We start from the raw sequence: 24,001 nt of genomic DNA, 5'->3' as shown, positions 1-24,001 counted from the left end.
TAGTAGGTTGTAAACTAAGTTCTATATAGTTTTACATTATAAATATCCATATGTATTCATTTATATAGAGATACTTTCATATTGATGACTGTAATTTAAACTTCATACTTCTACTTTAAAGTATTTTCTTGTTTTCCTTCTAAAGTGAAGATTAACTACTCGTTTTTACCCAAGTTTAGATAAGCCTTGAAGGTAAGGGGAAAAGGGGGGAAAGAAAGAAAATAAAACATACTTGCATATCTTTAAACTATTAATTGTCATTATTAACCCAGTTCTCAAGATGGACAAATTCTAGGATAAATTTTATTTTTTAGGGGAACAACAGTGTACTCCTATTTTTAAACCTTGTCAAATTTTAACCACTGTCAAATATAATAATTGAATATTGAATGATTCAGATCATCGACCTACAACCGGTGTTGTCTGTTTTTGAAATTTTGCAAGACAGTCCTTCTATAACCAATTATAGTGGATAATTTGCGGAAGAAAAAAAAAGCATAGTGACCATGATGAACCCAACTAGAAGCATGCCTATGGTCATTGCAATTCAGCCTCATTGGAGCCGTGATCGGGGTTGTCCTTCAATGACAACATTTAAGTGTTTGTGTGGGTGAATGACCCCTTTTGAGGGTTGGCCTCTGATTTAGTTTGAATGTTGATTTTGACACCGCTCCGTTGGCCGCAAGTTCGCCCTTTAGCCTTATCTTACAACACAATTTGACTTTAACCATCATCTCGCATTGTCGATGGTGGACCTCATGGTTGCCAATGTTCTTGGTATAGAGGTGATGCTAAAGTCTTTATCATTCACTAATTCATTAGAAAGCAATTGGTTTGGAGTTCTTAAGCAAACACGACATCATTAAGATCTTCAAAATCTCGGCCAAACATAGACTTCATCAGCTCGACTTAATTGCAGGTCACGAACAAGAACACGACGTCGCTCAGGCAAAAATGGTTGCTTCGATGGTGGAAGACACAGGGAAAGGGAGTTGCGGTAAGACAAAGACACTTTCGATAACAACAAACTCATTTCACATGGAGATAGGGCACAATAAACTAAAATACATGTTAATTAAAAATTAAAAAGGCATATTAGCAATTAAAAAAACATGGATATTGTTAAATGTAAATAATTATTCCCAATGACTACTTAGCAATTTTGACCAAACTATCATAAAATCTACTATAGCATGTCATAATATCGGGACAACAGTGTACCCTTAAAAAACAAGCTTCACCCTAGAATTTGTCCTCAAGATGTCTTTTGCTTATAAATACATCCCAAGGGTGAGAAGGGTCCTTAAAATAAAATAGAAGTTTTTAATTAATGGGAAAGTGTTTTATTTAGAGCTCTACTCTATCCATCTCATTTTTATGATACCAAAGATAAAATATAAGGAAATGACTTATGCATTATGACATCGCAGGCTTAGTTCCTTCTAGGACTTAATGCCACTTATCAGGCTTAATGCTACTTACATGACTTTTGACTACTTGCAAGCATTTTATGCATTAAATGGGAGGATAGTAATTAATAACTTAGGGTGTGATTGAGGGAGAAATGAGAGAAATAGAGAAAAAGTTTTATGGGTCTCACACCTCTTACACTCTATGATGCATGAAAATAGTACTCACACAAGGATAAGGGTATCCTACACAATAATATCGTGGACTTAAGTCCGGATGTCAAACCCTAAAGATAATTAAGAAAACAAACAATACCAATTCAAGAAGATTCTAACAGATTAAAAGGCCTAGGATTATGATTTCAGACTTATCTTTACATTCCCCCTAGTCTTTTATTTCAATCAAATAAAACCCCAATTATCTAATCAATTAGTATTTCTCCCTCTTTTAAATGATAATCAAAATTGGTTCGTGTTTTGAAAATTCTTTTCTATCTAATTCATTCCTTTATTGTTCATGAGGTTTTGATTAGTAGGAAGATTAAACACAAAGAGGTTAATTAACAATGTCAATTGGATTAGAAATCCTAGGATAAAATGGTTCATACAAATCCAATGAATCCTATTATTGTATAAGTCAATCAATTAATGACTTTTGTTCATGGCAATTAATCCATTCATGCATCAGATGATCAGTCCAAAATAACAATGAGGAGCAATGCAATAATATAATTGATAAACAATTGAGAGTATAATTTCAATAGAAGGAAAAAAGGGTTCATAGATAAATCCTACATCACAACCCTAACATAAGTGTTTAGCTAGTCATATGCATTGGAAAGCATAAATAGAAATAAGAAGACAATAGGGATATTAGGGAAAGAATCCTTTTCAAGAAATTATCCATGTGATGTTCAGATTTCTAAATACTCAAGGGTTAACTAAGTTTTTAATCTCTAAACTTTTTCAAAATTCAGACTTTTTAGGGATATTGACAGATCAAACTTTTGTTTAAGGACTAAACCAAATTTTGAAAAAATTTAAAGACTAAAAACTTAGTTAACTCAATACTCAAAATAAAAGACTGAATTCGAAAATTAAAAAAAAAAACTCATTTACAACTAAAGCCTAAACTATTTATGTGTTAATGGGCCTATTATGTCATGTGAGGATAAGCAAAGTCCATGCTTAGATAAGCATGGGATCGTGCTTAAAGTTCGAAGCAATGGCCATTATGCATATCCCTCGTGGGGCTGTGCATGGGTAAACACAACCCCTGCTCAATTAAGCACAGGGTAGTGCTTACGAGCCTAGAGTCAATTTCACCCTTTTGTGTTCTTTTTCCATTCCATTGGAAGTTCACAAGGCTTGCACGAATTTAGCATAAATTAGATTGAAATAATCTATTAAAACACCCATAATCATAAAATAAGTTGCAAGAAACCCCATGGAAATTAAAACCATAATGGGGTTTATCACTCTATTTTAATTCAAAAATTTATCTTCTATTTATATCTTCTCTATTTTGATCTTCTAAACCAAGCACTCCCTTAGGTAGTACTTATGTGCATGATGAGTATTAGTGATGCATAAGGAAGCACTCTATGTGCACTATAAGCATTCAATATGCACGAGGAACCACCATAGGTTCATGATGAACATTTGATATGCATAGGGGAACATTTTATTGCAAAAGGAGAGCTTTGTATGCATGCATGATCAACACTTTATGTGAATAAGGAAAACTTAATGTGCATGAGGAGTATCTTACATATAAGATAAGCACCATAGGTGTAAGATAGTATCAGGTGTGTACAAGTGTTCAAGTAATGCATGTCTTCAATACAAAAGTGAGGATTTTATGTATTAATTGAGAGAGTAGATTTTGACTAATCTTAAACATCATGTTTTGCATATATATAACATTATGTACGTGTTATTATGAGATTAATGCCTATTGCTTGACCTTTTTGTTTATGAATTATGTGAATAGCTCACCATGATATTGTACTTTCGCATGTTTATGATGTCAACAGATAAGTGTAAGGTTGTGGATATGTATATCGGCGACTAAATGTTTTGAATTGTCTACTACTATATACAAGTGCATTTGCCTGTGATCCAATATAAATGCATCCACTTGCGATCCAGCATAAATGCATTTGTCTATGAATTAATACATTTTATGGCTAGCTATATGTATATGTACTTTATTTGTGTTTATATGTATGTTTATTCTCTCGTGCCTTTTCATACTTCAAACCTCACTCCTCTTTCTTTGTCACTTTTATTAATGTCACCTTAAGCAGTAAACGAGAGAAAAAGATTGTAGGAAGGCCAAACAGGTGGATGCTAGACACAACCACTAAGGGTTGTTTGTGGTTTAAGTTTTTATGTGTTGTTTTTTGTATGTATATTTGTTTGTGTTTTGTTATCAGGAGCTAAGAAACGACTTAGACTTGCTCCTGTGAACTTACCTTGAATATATTCTTGTCTATGGTTGGTACACCATCTTCAACTTTTTATGTTTAGAATCTATTGCACTTATGAGAAGTACAATGTTATGTATTTGAATTCTCTTACCTTTTCTCCTTTTTATATACATTATATTTGTTAGAAACTGTCAATCAAGTACCTCAGGACTGTGTACATATGTTGTATATGTTATGACCTTCTTCTAGCTTAGCCATAAATTACATACTCAATTAATATAAATTGTTTATCAAGTACTTGACATGTTTCATATCAATGTTTACATTTTTGTTATGCTTATCAAGAAATCAAATGCATTTGACACCCCCCATCTATTTGCCTACAAAATAAAAGCATTTCCTTTATTCTGATAACATAATTCAAAACCTTTTTTTTCCTAATTGTGAAATTTTTTCCCATATTTTCCTTTATACCTTTGAACAAAACCTCAAACAAGTTAAGTTCAATTCCAACCCTTAAAGGCTGTTGATAAAAAAAAATCCCTAAAAATACTCGTTGAAAAAAAATTCTAAAATGCTTTTAATAAAGAATAACTCCTAAAAGTGCTCTTATTTAAGATAGACACTTTAATTTATAGAGAGAAGATGTGTCATTAGGTGACGCTATAAAAAGGGTAAAGTTTCATTAGTGTAACATACACCAACTATTACATCATTAGTCGAATTATTTGTCAAATTTTCTATAAAAAGAATAATAATATAAAAGTAATCAAATTATTTATATTTTAAAAGTATATATTACATCAATTTTAGTGTATATAAATGAAACTTCAAATGAATTTGGATTAGTATAGAATTTTGTAGATATAATCAATGGAAAAGAAACTTTCAATCCTGATTGATTTGAGACATAATCATCCAATTAAATGTTATTATATATATGTAGATAGATAGATATTTGTCTTTAATTAATTTAAATGTGTGAACCGCTCAATGTTTATTTATATATATTGTGTCCATAGAACATCAAATTATGAATATTTTGTCTAGAAACTTATGCATACATATTTATTAGATGAATTTTTATTTTTTATTTTTACAATTTGTCTCTTATCATCCAATTCTAGTTTTGTCTATGCATTTATGATTCGTTGTCCCATTGAGACACATATTTTATCCTAATTTTATATTTTGAGTATTTCATTTAATTTTTTATTTCTTTCAAATATATTTCTTAATTTTAATTTGATTGAACAATTAAATTTTTTATAATGTTCAAAAATTGCTTTTTCAACTATCTCAAATTACTCTCCTTTTATCTTTGTGTATTTAATTTTCTTAACCATTGATCTCTTCCTATCTACTTCCTCCTTTCCAAAATAAATGCTGCATTTGAAAAAAAAAATTATTCAAAAAGATAACCTTTACTTCTAAATTGAATTTTAAAGGAAAAATATATTTGTGATCTCTATATTTTTAATCAAAGTTGATTTTAGTTCTTATATTTTCAAATGGACAAAATGAGTCCTCCAAATTTTGAAAATATATAATTTTCATTCCTCTCCACTCACTTTATTGGTGACAAAATCACATATGTGGATTGACGAATATCACATATTTTCATAAGTTGGAGAATTTATTTTAAAGTATAAGGACTAAAATTAAGTTTGATAAATAAATAAATAAAAAGAATTGAGACTAGAAACGCTTATTTCCAGATTTCAATATTTTTAAGAGAAAATCATCAAATAGTTAAAAATAACCTTATATTATACTATAAATTATTTGTGGTAAACATTATTTATATGTTTAAAAATATTTATTTGTTATAAATTTTAATTATAATATAATTTATATATAAAAAATATTCAGTTTAATTATTCACTTGATCACCATACTTACAAAATCTTTATATTTTAGTTCTTATAGGTAGAAACTGCTTTACACATATATTTTTTTTAACTTGTTTTAATTCTTACCATTTAAAATGATGGAGACTAAAACAAATTAAAAATATATAGACAAAAGACAAAAATGAATAATTTTTAAATGCAGACACTAAAATGCAAAACTTGTGCATGTATATAACCTAAATAAGTAATCAAATCAAATATTCATACATTTTAATTTTAGTTATATAAAATAAGTATTTAGCTTAGGTCGACACACACTAAACTACTATTCCTTCCATTCTAACATAATAGTTGTTTTAGGTTGTTTTACACGGATAAAAATAATAAATAGATAAAAGAGAATAATAATTTATAAAATTAATTTTATTTTATTATTAATTTCTTTAAATAAAAATTAGTATTTGATTTGAAAAACTAAAATAATAATGATTTTGAGATAATTTTATTTCATTGTACAGCAATTATAATAATACAAAGGGAGCAATTCATAAAAATATTTAATTATGGAGAGTAAAGAGAATCATCCTCTTAGTAGTGGATAGGAGTAAATCACACTCATAAATACATATATAATCCCATCACAAATTGTTATAGTGGTGGAGCAAGCAAAAGGAAACGTTAACGTCTGGTATTAACTCCCCAGTCCCCACGGCTATCAAAATTCCAATTTGAATCTCCCAACGGCTATCAATATATTTCAATTAAACCCTTTTTCTCCGATCGCAACGTCCCTTTCGTTTTCACAATCCACCGTTCCCACCGATTAGGGTTTATACCGCCATCGCTTTCTCCCTTTATCGCAACCACCACCGATTCCGAACCCGTACCTTTGACTTTCGTCGAGCATCAACAATGGATCTTCCTCCAGAAATCGACGGTTACATCAAGGAATCCATCGACCACAGCGTGGGCCTTCCCGTATCCTCGCAAACCCTCCTCTCCAAGCTTCACGCTTCCCAAGAATCCCAGCGCCAACTCCGCGACCAGCACCTCTTCCTCCTCTCGAAATTGAAGGAGAAAGACGATCTCATCGAACGCGCTAGAGTTTGTATTCCTTTTCTTTTGCTTCCATGACAATTATTCATTTGGTCCTTATACCTCTACAATTACGTTGAAACTACTCATGTTTTAGTCCCTAGACATAGAATTTTTAACTCGTTTTAGTTCTTACACCAACGCGCTAGTTTCCAAGTGTGTGAACTATTAGTAAGAATTGTATATGTACAAGGATCAAATGATTAATTAAACCGTGATTAATTGTTGTATTTCTTTTTATGTTATGTTTATTATGGGGTTTGGTTTTTGAGTAGTGTGAGGCGAACATGAACGCGCAAGCAGTGAAGAGGTTCGTTGAGGAGAATCAGAAGTTGGCAGCGGAGTGTGAGAGTCTGGTGGAGCAGCGTGTGAAATTGGAGCGGGAATGCGCGCTCTATGACCACGACAGGGAAGCGTTAATGGAGTTTGGGAACGAGGCCGATGAACGCGCGCAGGAGGCTCAGGAGCGTGCACTCGAGTTGGAACGCGATTTGTGCTTGTTGGAGCAGGAATTGATCAAATACAAGCAGCAGAACGAATTGGTATCGTTATGTTTTCATCTTTCTTGTTTTATTGGCTTATTTCAACTTTCTGGTTTGATTGAAATAATTACTGGAGTGTTGTTTAATTATCTAAGACAATTTCTGATATATATGATTTATGAAACAACTGACCTTAGGCTTATCCAACTTGGTAGTGTGGAGGGGTTTGATTAAGCATTGATGTGTTCAGTGCTGAAAAGCCTGTCCCTCTGTGTGTATTTGAGTTGATTAGTTGGAATTTCATTTTCTGATGTAAATATATCATTTTTAAGTTGAAAACCATCCCTGGTTTCTTCCTTAGATTTTGTTAGAGAGCATGATTGAATGATTTCTGATGTGAAGGGCATTGAAACTTGGAATTGGATGTGTCATATATGATAGGATGGACTCTGGAACTTATTTCATTCTCATTGTTATGCAATTGTCAATTTCTTTAAATTCTTATATTTAGATATGCTTACCCAGGTTTGAAATTTGAATTTGCTAGTGTTCTATTGTCTCTTGGTTATTAAACTATAGGAAAGAGGCCTGGAATTGCATCTACTATCTACTTCTCTATTATCTAACTTATATTTCAATTGGTATCATGAAAATTGAAATAATTTGGCTTGGCTGTTGCGTGTAGTCACAGTATACCCTATTGAAATAATTCGGCACATTCACTTTGTATGGCTACAATTTACTGTGAATACACTGGTGCTGCTAATTGCTAAGTTGAAAACCATATTATTGAACTTTAATCTCTACTAATACAGAAATTTCCTTGTTTATAGTTCTTTTTTCCCCTCATTTTCTTAATTGTCAAATGGTAATAGCTTTCAGTCTTTCACAAGTTGCAGTCCTTTGGCCATGAAAGCTAACTACTGATATTTACTTTGCGTTGAAGGTTGATTCTTCTTCTGGAAGTACACTTGATGAAGAGAATTTGCTTGACTCCCTTTTGGCTACAGTTACTACTACTACAGATGAGTCTTCTACATATGCATTCTTGAGTGCAAACAGTGAAAATGAGCACTGTGAGAAGATGCTGACAATGTGGAACTGGTGAGCCTTCTACCTCTTTAATTGTGATTTTCATATCCCAGATAATTAACATATCCGTCTCTTAAACCATTAGGATCAATATGTATTCTCATTATCAGTTCATAATTAGAAACATGATTTTTCATTATGGATTTGGTAGCTTGAAGCCATCAACACGGAGAGTTCTGTGTCTTGTTGCTGAAGTCAAATCTCTAGAGAATGATAAAGAAAACCTAAGGGTTAACCTTCACAGAGCTGAAGAGGAGGTTAGGACTTCTTTTGAGGACCTTTCCATTTTTTGGATTATTAATGAATACTAATAACCCTGACTTGGTAATAGGTCAAATTATTGTTTGATGAAAATAGCGTCTTGGATGAGGAGAACAAAAGATTAGCGAAGCGATGCAAGGGAAGGAACCACAGCAGTTCTGGTGGGAAACCTACTGGCAGTGCATCTGTGAAGGTGGTGACATAATATATTGTCTTATCATGTTTACCATAGATTATGTTATATCAGAGACACTTTTTTGAATATGTAACAAATGGACCCTTGTTTATTTATTGAAATATTTTGGTTTTTGCAGTCAAACAAGAGAAAATCTAGTCCCAAGATATGTAGCCCAATGGCAAGGAAGATTGATTTTGAAGATGTAGATTCAGCAAGAACACCCTTGTCGCCTTTGGAAAATGAACTCTCCCGACTGCCGCATGTATAAGAAATAAAAGGAACTAATGTCATTAGACAGGGCTGATAATTTCTTTTAATACAAAGTTGTTATGATGGGGTTTCTGATTAGTAGTCTATCACTAGTAAGAATTGCATGCTATGGGATCACATTCTTACTTGGGAATGAAAGCCATTTTTTTTTTTTTGTTGAACTCATAACATGTAATTTTCTCAATTCATGGCTTATGCGAGGCAACTCTTTGCTATTCAATTTTTTTTATTGTCATTTTATGAGAACTTGCTGAACACCCTATGCTGGGAAAATAAATATAGTAATAAATAGAAGTATATACAACCAAATTTATTTCTCCATTTGGTTTACAGCAGCATGTACAACCAAATGTATGGTTGATGAGATTAAAGTAACATAAACGTGGATTAGGGGCTGTATAGAATGAATCATGGAAAAGGATTATAAAAACGATAACAATAACATGAAAGAGCATTATGCTGGAAAAAAATATAATGAATAACATGAAAGGACATTATGGTCGGGTAAAAGAAGGACATGGAGGTTTTACATTAATTAGATTGGATATCGAAAAATCTGAACTTCACAAAGAATAGTTTCAAGGGAACTCAATAGGTCTGATTGATTTTCCATCCTTTTCTTATTCTTCTCCTTCCCATTCCTTATCATACCCACCTGAAAGTCAAATTCGAAGATCAACCCCCTTCACCATTAATACTACTTATTAGGACAATCCTGATTATGAATATCATCATGTTTACCCGAAGATAGCAACCTGGGAAAATGGCACAGATTTCTTCTTAATTATAATATTCTTAGCAGTCAAATCCCAAATGTCTTTCATCATCCAAATAGATTTCAAGAGTTACATTTGAGTTTGTGTTTGGAACACATCTTGTGTGCCAAATCTGTTTCAATACAATTTGCCTTCATCGCTTTCAAATTAACAATGTAGGAGCTGGGCTTCCTTCATCGCTTTCAAACCTTCAAGAGTTACATCTCATTCTCTTGAATCTTTCCGAGAATGAATTTAGCGGTCAAATTCCATCTTCATTGTTTGATAATAAATTTTCAGCATTGCAAACCTTACTGACTTGTGTCTATCATCAAACAACTAGAGTGGTTGTCAACTTAAAAGTCTTAAACTTCTTTTCCTTTTGCAGAATAATCAATTATTACTAAATTTCAATAACAGTGTCAATTTTTCCATCTTCATTGTTTGACTTAACTTTATGACTTGGATTGTTCCTGATAATAAATTTTCAGCCTTGCCAACCTTACTGACTTGTGTCTATCATCAAACAACTTGAGTGGTTGTCAACTTAAAAGTCTTAAACTTCTTTTCCTTTTGCAGAATAATGAATTATTACTAAATTTCAATTACAGTGTCAATCTTAATTTCTACCCTTTAAAAATATTTGGACTTGGCTTCTTTCAATTCGACTGAAATTCCAAAATCATTAGGAAAAATCCCAAGTTTGAGGTATCTCAATCTGTCCAATAACAAACTTAATGCAAAAGTCCCCCCATTTTGTTACAAGAAAGGGATTCGTTACAATTTTTGAACCTATTCCAAAATCTATCCACATCATTAATGGACCATTTCTCCAGGAATGACAAGCTCGGTTAACCTTGATCTTGGTTTCAACTTACTCAGTTGTGGCATCTCTGCCTCAATATGCAATGCAAGTTCAATTGAGATTCTCAACTTTCCTCACAACAGGCACTATTCCACAATGCCTTGTGAAGTTATTATACCTTCCAGTTTTAGATCGTAGGCTGCACGAACACCGGATACGACACAGACACGGACACGTGGACACCTGTAATATCCAAAATATAGGACGTAGTACGGGTATTGTATCGGTGTCGAACACTGACATGGACGCGTGTCGGACCGGACACAGCAAGGGGCTGGGGTGCCCGTGCTTCATAGGTTGCAGGCTTTACATGTTGACAACAATCAAATTGAAGATACATTTCCCCATTGGCAAAATTGATTGCACATAATATATATTTTTTAATGAATTATTAGATATTGAAACCAATAAAATGCCCCAGTTCCTTACGTAATTAGTGATAAAATTGAAGTTTTATATGCTACAGCGTCTTTAACTCAAGTATTTGCGTCCGCTTCCGCAAGTATATATATATTAACACGGTGAATATTATGTAAATGGATAAAAACAAACAAATAAAAACGCCGTCTGTGGGGATCGAACCCACGACCACGTGGTTAAAAGCCACGCGCTCTACCACTGAGCTAAGACGGCTTTTAAAAATTCATTTGAATAAATATATATTAGATAATTTATTATGTGACAGGTGTATCAGTGACTATTATTATATCATATTCATACCTATTCCTTAATAGAGGCAACATAAGAGAAATGCACGGAAAATAATAATAAATTATTATAAAGTGAAAAAGTAAACATCGGTGAAACATGTGCTCAAGTAATGAAAATTTAAAAAATGCAGAACTTATAATAGTGAAAAAATGTTGACATAACCTACAAGCGGTGCATCAATTAGCATGAATTATTCCAATTTAAATAATGATCTCCAATTTTAGTTATTTGAAAGAAAAACTTTGTTGTATATAATAATTTAATCCTACTTAAATATAATTATTTTTAATAAAAAATACATGTCGTCTAAAAAATGTTAACTTAACATAAAATCAAAGTTGAAAAACAATTACTGTAAAAACTTTACCTGTGCATTAGATTTAATAATATAATCATAATGAAATCAAAGAAATAAACAAAAAAAAAAAAGACTGTTGTATATTCAACCAAAATATATGCAGTTGCATTTTAAAAAAAAAGGTAAACATGGTTAATAAAAATTAGTTAAAAAAGTTAATTCATATACATGATGTTATTCTAATTTAAGTAAAATTGCAATTGAAATTATATATACGACTCTCAGATATTACATGATGATATTCTAATTTAAGAAAAATTTAAAAAATGAATCAAATGAAAAATATACAAAATTATATTAAAAATTACATGATGATAAATAATGGATGTTCTATGATAGACAAGTACTGTGGGCTAGTGGAGGAGATTAAGAATTTAAGCACGCAGCTGCAGCGTGGTGAGTTTAGACATATAATGAGAGAACCAAATAATCTAGCTAATTCCTTTGTTAAGCATGGAGTTAATTTGGAGTGTGATTGGTGTATTTTTAAAGACTTGCCTTAGTGATTTAATTGATTCGGGTTGGGACTTTTTGCCCATCCCAATCAGCAAAAAATAAATAAATAAATAAATAAATAAAAGAAATATTTTTCTAAGTGATTGTCCACTTTTATTTAAATTATTTTCATAAATAAACCCATGTACTTGATTAAAGAATAAAATGGAAAAACAATATAAATACAAAGTTTTGAAATTTCTATTCAGTAACTGACACTTTCATGTATTATCCTACTATCCTGCATTCTGCTCATCAGTTTTTTGAGTTGATTACCCAATCAACCAATAACAATATTAATATACAAACTGTTTTGGATTAGCTAATTTGAATGTCACTGCACCTTCCCTCAAATTAATAACAATGCCTCAAAGGAAGGTTCCGATTTTTATTCTTAATTTTTGGATTCAAATTTCAATCTAAAATTTCTTTCTTTTACTTTCTCTACTTTTTTCTTCTCCTTCTTCATCTTTCTCTGTATAATTATCTTTTTTATAGAAATTTGGAAGAATAAAAATTATAAGGTGCAAATGATAACAATACATTCAAGTCCTCTCTACTTTTTAATCCGTCAAGCCATCTCTTTACTTTTTAAATATTACATCATATCTTAAATTGGGACGGGATCCACGTATTTAAAAAAATGGGTAGTTGTAGTATACAAACTTATAGTTTTTTTAAAATAAAAATTGGTCAATTTTTAATACTTTTAAAAAAATCCAATTTTAATTAAAAAATTAGTAGATTTTAAAAAAAGCCACAAATAATAAATCATTTTTTAAAATTTCGCTAATATTAAACAAATATAGTTCTACATACCCGGAGACACCTAAATATTGTTAAGTATACCAGGATATTAAATTGTGAGGGAATCCACGTATTTTTTTAAAAATGGATAGTTGTAGTATACAAACTTATAGATATTTTAAAATAAAAATTGGTCAATTTTTAATATATTTTTTTAAAAAAATCCAATTTTAATTAAAAAATTAGTAGATTTTTAATTGTCAATTTTATATTTTAGTAACTGAAATATAGACCGTTAATTAATTACTTTAAAGTGAAATCCATAAACACATCACATAAAGATATATTATTATAAACTTATTATCCATGCCTTTGTTAATAGTGTGTGCCAAGTTTTCGTTTCTGCCATTTGAACTTCATGTATTATATTAGAGTTTGATGTCTATGTATAATGTAAAACAATTTTAAAAATCAATAAATTTAAAATAATTTTAAAAATTAATAAATTTATCATATATAATAAGTTGTAAGTGTATAATTTTTTTTCTCATTTATTATCATATTACCGTAAATATTTGAGACATGAGAATTAAAAAAATACATATAGATATACAAGTATTTAGACAAAATAGTAAATTAATATAATAAATTTAAAATATATTAAATTTAGATCATACCTGTGTTTTCGTCAGTAACTTATAATATGAATAAGTGAGATTTGAAATATATATACACACATTGAGTGTTGTTACTTTCAAGGCAATTTTTTCATAATATTTAGACATTCTTTAATTTTAAATACTTCATTAATATTTATCACTTCTCTCTAGCTATCTCTTTCTTTTTATTACATATCATTTATCATTTTTTTCTTGTTTTCCTCTCTCACACTAAATATTAAGGGTGTCCAAATATATTTACCCTTTTTTAAACCCTAAAAAATGGCTATGTAGGTAGGCACCGACATTCGATAGTACAAAATACAACTCGTGGAACTCCGACACCAAGAGAAAATAGAAATCTGGTTTTGAAAGCAATGAACATAGGTACACATTCAACAACGATTTGTTCAGAACACATTTCCTTAAGCCCTAAGTCTAAGTGAACATGACAAATGACATATCAGTTCTGATTCTTTGTTGGAATAAAGCTCGAGTTCTTCATCCGAATTTTTTTTATAAAAAAAAAAAACCCTTTTTGACTTTGAAAACAAGCTGGTTATGTTTATTTTCTAGTAGTCTAATGATCAGTTTTGTGCTCCACAATGAGTAGGCATTAAGCAAAACAATCAATTTTCAAGTGATGGTCTTACTCATGTTGTGTTTGTGTATGATATCAACTATGGAAGGATGTTGACAAAAAATCTTCTAGAGACTAACACACGACCTTCTCAACCATGAATACAAAAATTAATTAGTAGAACTTTGCACCTCCATTAAACAATAAGATGACCTAGTTATTAATAGAATATAGTGCACTCGATGTAATATTAAATGATATTCATATACTTCTACGTAGAATATAGTGCACCTCCATTATTTATTATATTTTTAATTTTTCTATCTATACCTTTTTTCTATTTCCTTTTTTCTTTCCACCTCTTACAATACAAAATGAAGTACACAAGAAAGATTTCCCTATCAATACAATCTCCCTTTCATTATCTTCATTCTCAATCCATCCCCCATAATCGTTAATCCATCATTATCAGTTTATTACTGTTACAAGTGAAACTTTTGCCTTCAGGTGGTGTTGCTTACGATAATAAAATAGAATTTCAACAAAATAATATGATTCAATCACTACTCATGAGAATTGGAAAGAACAGCAGACCCACTTTTCTGGTACACTAATTGGGTATGAAGTGCAACTCAAGTCATCCTCATGCAAACCGAGACCAACTGGGCTTACTTAACTCCACCAACTATATGTTCCCTACACAAAAACAATTATATAAAGCAACCCCATTCTACAATTAAGAGCACCCTCTCAGAGCAGCTTCTGTAGTTAATTTGCTTCCCTTTTTTCACACTCACTCTCACTAAATGGCTTCCTCTGTTGCTTTAGTTTTGGGTCTATGTCTAGCACTCAACATGGTTCTGCCGACACGTGCAGCTACCCACACAGTGGGAGACACCTCAGGTTGGGCACTCGGTGCTGATTACAGTACATGGGCCAGTGGCTTGAAATTGAAAGTCGGAGATAGTCTTGGTAAGATTCTTTGGTTTCATGCACAAATGCACAATGCACAATGCTCCCTTGAAGAGATTTATTTCCTCTAAAGTGTCATTGATTATAAGATCAATAAAAAATTAAAGATAAAATATATCTTAGGTCTTTTAACTTTCGGTTAAAATTAATCTGGGTTTTATATTTTTTTTTTAAAATGATATCTGATATCTTGTTCTCTGCATTTTGAAAAATAGGTGAATTTCATCTCTCTTAATGGAACTTATGATATTTAGGTAAGGATGAAATTCACCAATTATAAAAATATATATATATATATGAATAAATCATTAGTTTTAAAATGTAGGAACTATAAGACTAAAATCATTGGTTTTACTAATATGGTATAGTATGATGAATAGATAATTTTGATCTTTAAACATTAACTTATAAGATAAATCTTCAAGTCTGTTGTATTAAATAATTTGTTGGAAAATGTCAATCTTGTGTTAAAAAAGAAAAAAAAATGAAAAATTAAGCAACTTGAAACACATCTTAACCAAAAATTAATAATTTCATACTTTAGTATTCGTGTATATACATAATTTCAGCACACTTTAAAGCACTCAGATGATTCCAAAGAGGCACCTCATTTATATTCATGTGTGACAGTTTTCAATTATGGGGCTGGTCACACAGTGGACGAAGTGAAAGAAAGTGATTACAAGAGCTGCACCACAGGCAATTCACTAAGCACAGACAGCAGTGGCACCACCACAATCACCCTCAAGACTGCCGGCACTCACTACTTCATATGTGCTTCTCCTGGCCATTGTGATGGTGGTATGAAGCTTGCTGTTAAAGTAAAGGCTAAAAAAGCATCTGCTCCTGCTACAGCACCTTCACCAGCTGCAAAGGACTCACCTTCTGATTCTGATGACACCAAAGACACACCCACTTCCACCTCCACTAACCCTAAAACTTCAACCTCCACCACCCCTTCAACTGAAACCTCCACCACTACCACATCTTCTTATACATCATCTGCAACTGCTGCTGGCTCACCAATTGTTGCTATGTTTTTTGCTTCTTTGATCCCATACTTTGTGTTGCGTTTGATGTGAATTTGAGGGGAGATGTTATGGAGTCAGGACAGAGGCAGTGCTTTCGGGGTTTCCTTGCCTTTCAATCTGTTTACTCTGTTTTCTTCTTTTGATCCAATTGACCAATTCAGATTTTGCTATGACTATGAGTGATATTTATTCTAATATATGTTTATTGTATGTTCTTTACATTTTTTAATGTATACGTACGGCGAGGAGTGAGTACCTACTGCTGAATAACTTGCATTGCAATCCCAGGGACTTGTGGTTCCTTCCTAAGTAATTAAATTTGGGGAAATGAAGAAAATTCTGAAATGATTATAAATCCAAACTGTGTCAACCAATTCAGATTTTGAAATTAATTTTTTAAGCAAAAGTCTCTGAGTTTTCTGAATAAAAAAAATATGTTTAGAAGAAAAAATTAACTATCCACTAATGTAATTAGTCAAGTTATCTTTTGGAAATTAGTCACTACAAAGTCAATAAATACTTCTAATTAATGACATGATTATAAAAAAAAAATAACCACCGTGGATCTCATCAATTCTAGTCTTTCAATTAAATTTGGCTTAATTGTATTTAGGCTTTCAAATATTCTCTAATTTCAAATTTTTTTAACCGTACTAGGTTTGGATTAGTGGCATAGGACATAGAATGGAGTGGAAGGAGTAACTTGTTCTATTATACTTGTTCTATTATTTGGTTTTTAAAAATAGGAATGGAACATATAATTATTTTATCTTTGCAAAATTTTCCAAATCATAAGTCTCTTGAAGATAATATGTGAATTAAAAAGTTATAACTCATTTTATTACAATAGAATGAAATCTTTATTATGTTCCATTATAAAATAGTTAAACAATAGAATCACATTTTTATTTCAACTTTTTCCTTTTCTTTGTCTAGTTCTCTCTCATTTTATTTATTATACTTCTCACCTTTTATCATTTTTATTTATTATTCAAATACTTGCTTTGGAGACAAAGAAGCAAGTGCAATTTTATGTTCACTGTGTATAAGGCCTAGGAACTTGGTGGTGCGCAAATTCAGTTTCTCCACTAGGAAGGTAGTACTTACTACATTGGTGCAATTCCTCCATCTATATCATGTTACACACTTTTCCTTGAACAAGACACTTAGTATGAAAGATATTTTCTTTTTGAGCTTCATCTTCTTCTTTTAACTTGCATATTCAATACTTTTCTTACTACCAACAAATCTTTATTTCCATGCATCTTTTAATTATCCGGATCGCTTGTCATAATAATGAATAAAATGAGAGAATAGAGGACCTCACAATTCACCCGTGTTTGTCACACAGTTTGGCTTTTCTCAATGATGATCTTACCACTCTTTTCTTTTAGTACTTAATTTCCTCTTTAAGTTCTTAAGAGAAAACTTTATCAATGATTCTTTTTAAGACAACAAGCAAACAATCAAGTGACTTGAATTTAGAGAGCAAAAAATCAACAAGAAATATAACAAAAACAAGATGGATGATAAACACACCAAAGATAATGAATAAAGACACCACAAGATCATATTTAACAAAGAAAACATAGAATTCTTCCAATTCACAAACAACTAGTGAATTTGCTGTTGATGCACTCTTGCTCTTAGATTATTTTTTTTACAATTTTTTTCTTTTTTATATTTTTTTCAATTTTCTTTCTGTATTTTCGAATAGAACTCAAAATTCAACTAGCCATATGTTGTTGACACAAAAAAGATGAAAGGTAATGAAAAGACACAAATGAAGAACAAGAAATTACAAAAAGAAATAAAACAAGGATGACAGAAACAAAATAGAATGGCACAAGAAATAAACAAGATGAACACAAATTAAAGAAACAAAATTAGAATATTTTTTTAATAGGATTGAAACAAAGAAAAACTCAAATCTGAATTTCAAGAAGTTGAAGCTTTGATGTCAAGTAACACGAAACCGAAATGGATTACCTTGAAAAATTCGGTATTAATTTTTTGTTTCTTTTATAACTTTCTTATAAAGAAGTATGTTGACACTAAAATTATTAGATTTATTTTACTCTTCAAATTATTGTCTTTGAATGTATTAAATTTATTTTTAAGTTGTAAAAATGAGACAATTCTTGAATTCAACATAATTTAGCAAGATTGTCTTTAGCTTTCACTTTTATGATTGAACTCTCAAAACCCTTTTTGCTTCTTTTAACTCTTGCTCTTATTTGACATTGGTAGATTCATATCATCATGTTTAGCATGCATTAAATAATACCAATAGAATGGCATAGTGTAAACGGTTTTAGATAATATAAATGAAATCTTAGTTTCAAATCTTATTATCACAATATTAAACACAGAAAAGAAATATCAATTAGACATTTCATCATATTTTTTGTCAATTTTCTTCTTCAATTTCTAAAACCATATTTAACAATTAGGAAGCATCATAGTTAATTTTTTATAGTTTTTTTATTAATTTAAAAACTTATTTGACTGATAAACAAGTTTTCTCAATAATTTTTAGTATTTTTTTGACATAATACTTCAAATAGCTTTTTTTCAAAGCATTCACTTCAAATTTCTAACTTTTTTATATTTATCATTTTTATCCTTAAATATTCAATAGATGGTAGGTTTATTTTTTTATTTTAATATTAAATTATTTATTTTAACCATTACTATATTCATATTATTTTTCTATTATTTTTAATACTATACTTTAAGATATTTTAACCATTATCCTAATTAACTTAATGAGAGTGTGATATCTAGCTACTTAAAGTATGCTTTTTTATTTTAAATTTGATTCAAAATATTTAAGATACAATATAAAATTAACAGTAAAAGATACAATATTTTAACCAATATGAACATCATTTTTAATTTTTTTTCATCATTCTTATTTTCATTCGTCCAAGTTAGTTATTTTTTATATACTATATTTCTAAATCAATAGAGTAGAACCAAATAAATGTGGGCCAATATCCAAAAAGAATAATAATTGATTTGATAGAGGGCAACCCTAACTAAGTTTAGGTGTCAGCACTAATTCAACAAGTTTTTAAATTAAACAACAACATTACCGTACTTGATATCCAATAAATTATAAAATATGCATCAGTAAAAAAATTATAGAATATAGCTTTATCTCCACACCAGTGACCACACGACTAGCTAAGGCCCAAATACGTATTACCTCTTGTCCGTCTCTGCCCTTTTCAACGTTCATTTATTTAGTTTTAGTTTTGAACGCTACACCTAAAGTAGAAAATTGCCAGTCAAAAACCCGTGAACATTTTTTATTTTATTTTCTTGGGTTAAAGATAAAGATGCTATGGTTTCTTAAAAAATGAATAAGATTTAGTTTGTCTTTAAAATATTTTTTTTACTTTTAGATTTTGGTCTTTCTAATTTGTTTTATTTTTATCTTTCCAAAATTTAAAACCATTATTTTTAATCCTTAACATTCATTTTAAGATAAATAAATGGTATTTATTTTAAGATTTTTTTAAAAAGACACTATTGGCATGACATCAAATGTGCATCAGTGCATTTCTAGGTGCCATGAAGAAACTTTTTTTGTCTTTTAAATATGTTCACGCTTCTTATATTTAATTCACCATATAAATTATATAGATTCACGATATAAGTTACCTTTAAATATTTTAATATTCTAATACTATTGTAATAAAACATTGATCCCCTTTGTTGTTGAATTTGTTTTCTAATAGTGTGTCTCCTGTTACACGTGTGAGGAAAATATATAGGAAAAAAAACGTAACATATAATTTATTAGGTCTTGTTTGGATTGTTATCTAATTAAAGTTATAGTTTTATCTCATTAATTTTCATAACTATTCAACATAAACTTGTATTATACAGATTATCAAAATAAGTCTTTACTTATAATTAAATAATAATATAAATAATATTTAAAAAATTATATAATTTTAAAAGACAGCACAAGACAAGAATAATACTGAAAAAAGATAATAAAGAAGTCAAATTCATATTTATATTGATTGCAATTCTGTGATTGAATACAGGCATAGAAGATTGCTAGGTGTAGATAATCTAGAAGAAATAAGAGAATATTTAATATACATTTAGTTTTTCATTTTAATATCTTTTTTTTTTCCTTTCTATCTATTTTCTATTTTCACTCCTATTATAACACATAAGCTCTATCTACACAAGGACCACACACCCCACCCCACTTTTAGCTAAAAGCCCAAATACACGTATTACCTTTTGTCCATCTCCACCCTTTTCAACGCCCATTTGGCAAATTCTACGGTGGACTATCAAATAGGTGGTCCACTACTGAATTATTGTTTTCTATAATTTTTTTAATATGTTAAAAGTTCATTTTATCTTAAGAAAAAAATTATTTCAAAATTTATCTTGTGTTCTCAGCCATCCCACCTCCAACTCCCAAAATGACACATTGTTGAGTGGTTAATTCAAAATCTTAATATTTATCTTATGTTTTCAGTCATCCCACCTCCAATCTTCTCATCTCATGATATTTAATTTTTTTATTTTAAAATAAATAATCATTTTTAAAGTGCTAAGAAATTCATTTCAAAAGAAATAAAAATTCAATTTGAATCTCTACCATATTTGTGCACGTATTAATCACTATGAATTTTTGTTTCCTTTATCATAGCATACAAAAAGGTGAGTTTAGAGCATAACGACCCGTGAAGAGTGATAAGTACTCGTTGGCAATAAGAGTGTGAATCCGGCGGTAGGAGTTAGAAGGACAATTTCCACCCAAAGGGTTAAAATAGTCTACTCACAATATAATTTATAACCATTTTTTTATACATCAAATTAATATCTGATTCTCCCTCCCAAATCTCAAACATCCAATTAATTATTTGTAAATCCAACGCTTACTATTGAGGGTAAAATTGACATTTCCTTTTCCAAAATCACACGTTCACGAGTGAACCACCTATCTTAGGGTCCACCGTAGAACTCTCCACATATATGTATTTGAAGAAATAGAAAAAGTAAAAACTTAATTGCAACTTTTCTCATTCATCTTTTATGTTTGAACAAATTTTGCTACCAAACTATTAAATTTTATACATTTTGTTATTCAACTTTTAAAATTTTGTATATTTTTTCACTCTTTTGTTTGCACATATCATCTCTTAAACTATAAAATAATTTTAAAAAATTGTGCATTATGCAACACAATTTTCAAAACAAAAATAATTAATTGCAATATAAATTTAGGAAGTCCACTCTTGAGTCTTGAATCAGATCAGATTCTCCTTTCCTAAACCAAATTCAACAACGCCTTAACCCGTCGTCATGGGCGAAAAAGAAAATCCTTCTGCAGAATCTGCACCAACCACAACCGTTCCCGCCGTTTCCAGAACCACAAAAAAACCCAAGAAACTAACCCTAATCCCTCTGATATTCCTCATCTACTTCGAGGTCGCGGGCGGGCCCTATGGCGAGGAGCCCGCGGTGCAAGCCGCGGGCCCCCTCCTAGCCCTCCTGGGCTTCCTCGTCTTCCCCTTCATCTGGAGCGTCCCGGAAGCCCTAATAACCGCCGAATTAACCACCGCCTACCCCGGCAACGGCGGCTTCGTCCTATGGGCCTCACGGGCCTTCGGCCCATTCTGGGGCTCCTTGATGGGCACGTGGAAGTTCCTCAGCGGCGTCATCAACATCGCCGCCTTCCCGGTCCTCTGCATCGACTACGTCCAGAAAATCTTCCCCGTCTTCCACTCCGGCTGGCCCCGCCACGTGGCGGTTCTCTCCTCAACCCTCACCCTCTCCTTCCTGAACTACACCGGCCTCACCATCGTGGGCTACGTCGCCGTTTTACTTGCTGTGATTTCTCTCACCCCCTTTATCGTAATGTCCCTCATCGCAATCCCCAAGATTAAACCACACAGGTGGATCAGTCTGGGGCAGAAGGGTGTGAAGAAAGATTGGAACTTGTTCTTCAACACTCTTTTCTGGAACTTGAACTTCTGGGACAACGTGAGTACCTTAGCAGGGGAAGTTGATGAACCGCAGAAAACTTTCCCCTTGGCTCTCTTTGTGGCAGTGATTTTCACTTGCGTGTCTTACCTGATACCACTTTTCGCTGTCACCGGAGCTGTTTTGGTTGATCAAACTCAATGGGAAAACGGGTTTCACGCGCAGGCTGCGGAGATCATCGCGGGAAAATGGTTGAAAATATGGATTGATTTTGGCGCGGTTTTATCTGCAATTGGGCTTTTCGAGGCCCAATTGAGCAGCAGCGCGTATCAGATCCTCGGCATGGCGGAGATCGGGATATTACCGAAGCTTTTCGGTGTTCGGTCTAAGTGGTTCCACACGCCGTGGTTGGGGATTTTGGTTTCTACCATAATAACGATTGGTGTGTCGTACATGGACTTCACCGACATCATTTCCTCGGCGAATTTCTTGTACAGTTTGGGAATGTTGTTGGAGTTCGCCTCGTTTCTTTGGTTGAGATGGAAATCTCCTTCCATTAAGAGGCCTTACCGAGTTCCATTGAAGCTTCCACTTTTGGTGGTGATGTGTTTGGTGCCCTCTGGGTTTCTGGTTTTGATTATGGTTATTGCTACGAAAACTGTATATTTGGTGAGTGGGGTGATGAGCGTGGCTGGGATTGGGTTTTTCTTGTTCATAAAACTCTGCAAGAGGAAGAAGTGGGTAGGGTTTGAACAAGAGGAAGATGATGGCTTTGAAAGGGATAATGTGTCTTCGCTGTGTATAAGTGTAGTAGTCTTAGATTGAGTCCACTCTCACTCTAGACTATTTTAAGAAATTAAAGTTTCCTGTGTAATTATTTTTAGAGAAAAAAGACATGTGCTTGGTCAATTTTAGTGGAGGTCTTTGTCACAAATTATATAGAGCTGTACTTTACCATTAAGGTAAGCGTTTCGTTTAGGAACTTAGTGTCAAAGTTCTTGAAGTAATTGAAATTCATTTTATTTGAGCTCTTTTTCTTTTTCTTTTTTTAATCACTAGATAATAGACCCATGCCATACTCGAAAAAGAAAATTACAATAATATAAGAATGAAAATTTGAAAACAATTGAAATATTTTTAATAACAATATGATATTATACCAACTCAAAAATATATAATAGATTAAATATACCTTAACTATCTCAAATTATGAAAAACTTTCCTGTAAATAATATTTGAAGTCACATTACATACTTATTCCTTCTCATTTTCTATTAGTATCTTCAAATGAGCTAACATATATAGCTGTATATGTGAAAAAACAGGTTATAAACGACCAACATGTAAAGTAATCCTTATCATCTTATATTTATATATTAAATATATATAAATTTATACTTTATTTAATATGAACTTGTTTAAATATAGTTAAATCTATAATCAAATTAGTGGAAGTAGTATAATCATAATATAACATTTAAATATAAATATCTATATTGCTTTTTGAAAACGTTAGGGTTTGATAAATTTATCTTTAAAAGATTAATAATTAAAATTTAGTTTTTTGAATGTGTAAAAAGCATGATTAAATAGTATTATAGATAATTTAATGATAAATTAATTTCAAAATTTTATAACTTAATGTCAAATTGATCCTAAAAAAATTATTGTTAAATTCATCTTTAAACATTATAACTTAATGATAAAATTATTTTATAAATTTAATGTTAAGACCAATATGTCACATTATTTATACATTTAGAGATTAAATTTGAATTTTTAATTTTTATAAATC

At 31.1% G+C, this 24,001-nt stretch overlaps 2 protein-coding genes, 1 non-coding gene and 1 pseudogene across 3 annotated transcripts; 3 read left to right on the top strand and 1 right to left on the bottom strand.

Annotated features, from left to right (window-relative positions):
• The first annotated feature begins 6,339 nt into the window (after positions 1 to 6,339).
• LOC114383749 lies at positions 6,340 to 9,312 on the top strand (annotated as a pseudogene).
• Positions 9,313 to 11,253: 1,941 nt separating this feature from the next.
• Positions 11,254 to 11,325, bottom strand: TRNAK-UUU. The gene has a single exon. It is a non-coding gene; the product is annotated as a tRNA-Lys (tRNA).
• A 3,649-nt stretch (positions 11,326 to 14,974) lies between these two features.
• Positions 14,975 to 16,464, top strand: LOC114383477 (blue copper protein-like). Its single transcript, XM_028343159.1, has 2 exons — positions 14,975 to 15,214; positions 15,845 to 16,464. The coding sequence occupies exons 1-2, from the start codon at positions 15,049 to 15,051 to the stop codon at positions 16,294 to 16,296; spliced, it is 618 nt and encodes a 205-aa protein (XP_028198960.1). The 5' UTR covers positions 14,975 to 15,048; the 3' UTR covers positions 16,297 to 16,464.
• Positions 16,465 to 21,339: 4,875 nt separating this feature from the next.
• On the top strand, positions 21,340 to 23,125 carry LOC114384330 (probable polyamine transporter At3g13620). The gene has a single exon (XM_028343992.1). The coding sequence runs from the start codon at positions 21,586 to 21,588 to the stop codon at positions 23,029 to 23,031; it is 1,446 nt and encodes a 481-aa protein (XP_028199793.1). The 5' UTR covers positions 21,340 to 21,585; the 3' UTR covers positions 23,032 to 23,125.
• The last annotated feature ends 876 nt before the right edge of the window (positions 23,126 to 24,001 follow it).

Source organism: Glycine soja, chromosome 14, assembly GCF_004193775.1.
Source record: "Glycine soja cultivar W05 chromosome 14, ASM419377v2, whole genome shotgun sequence".
Taxonomy (NCBI): Eukaryota; Viridiplantae; Streptophyta; class Magnoliopsida; order Fabales; family Fabaceae; genus Glycine; species Glycine soja.
Note: the sequence above shows the minus strand (reverse complement) of the source record. Positions and strands in the feature narration are given on the sequence as shown.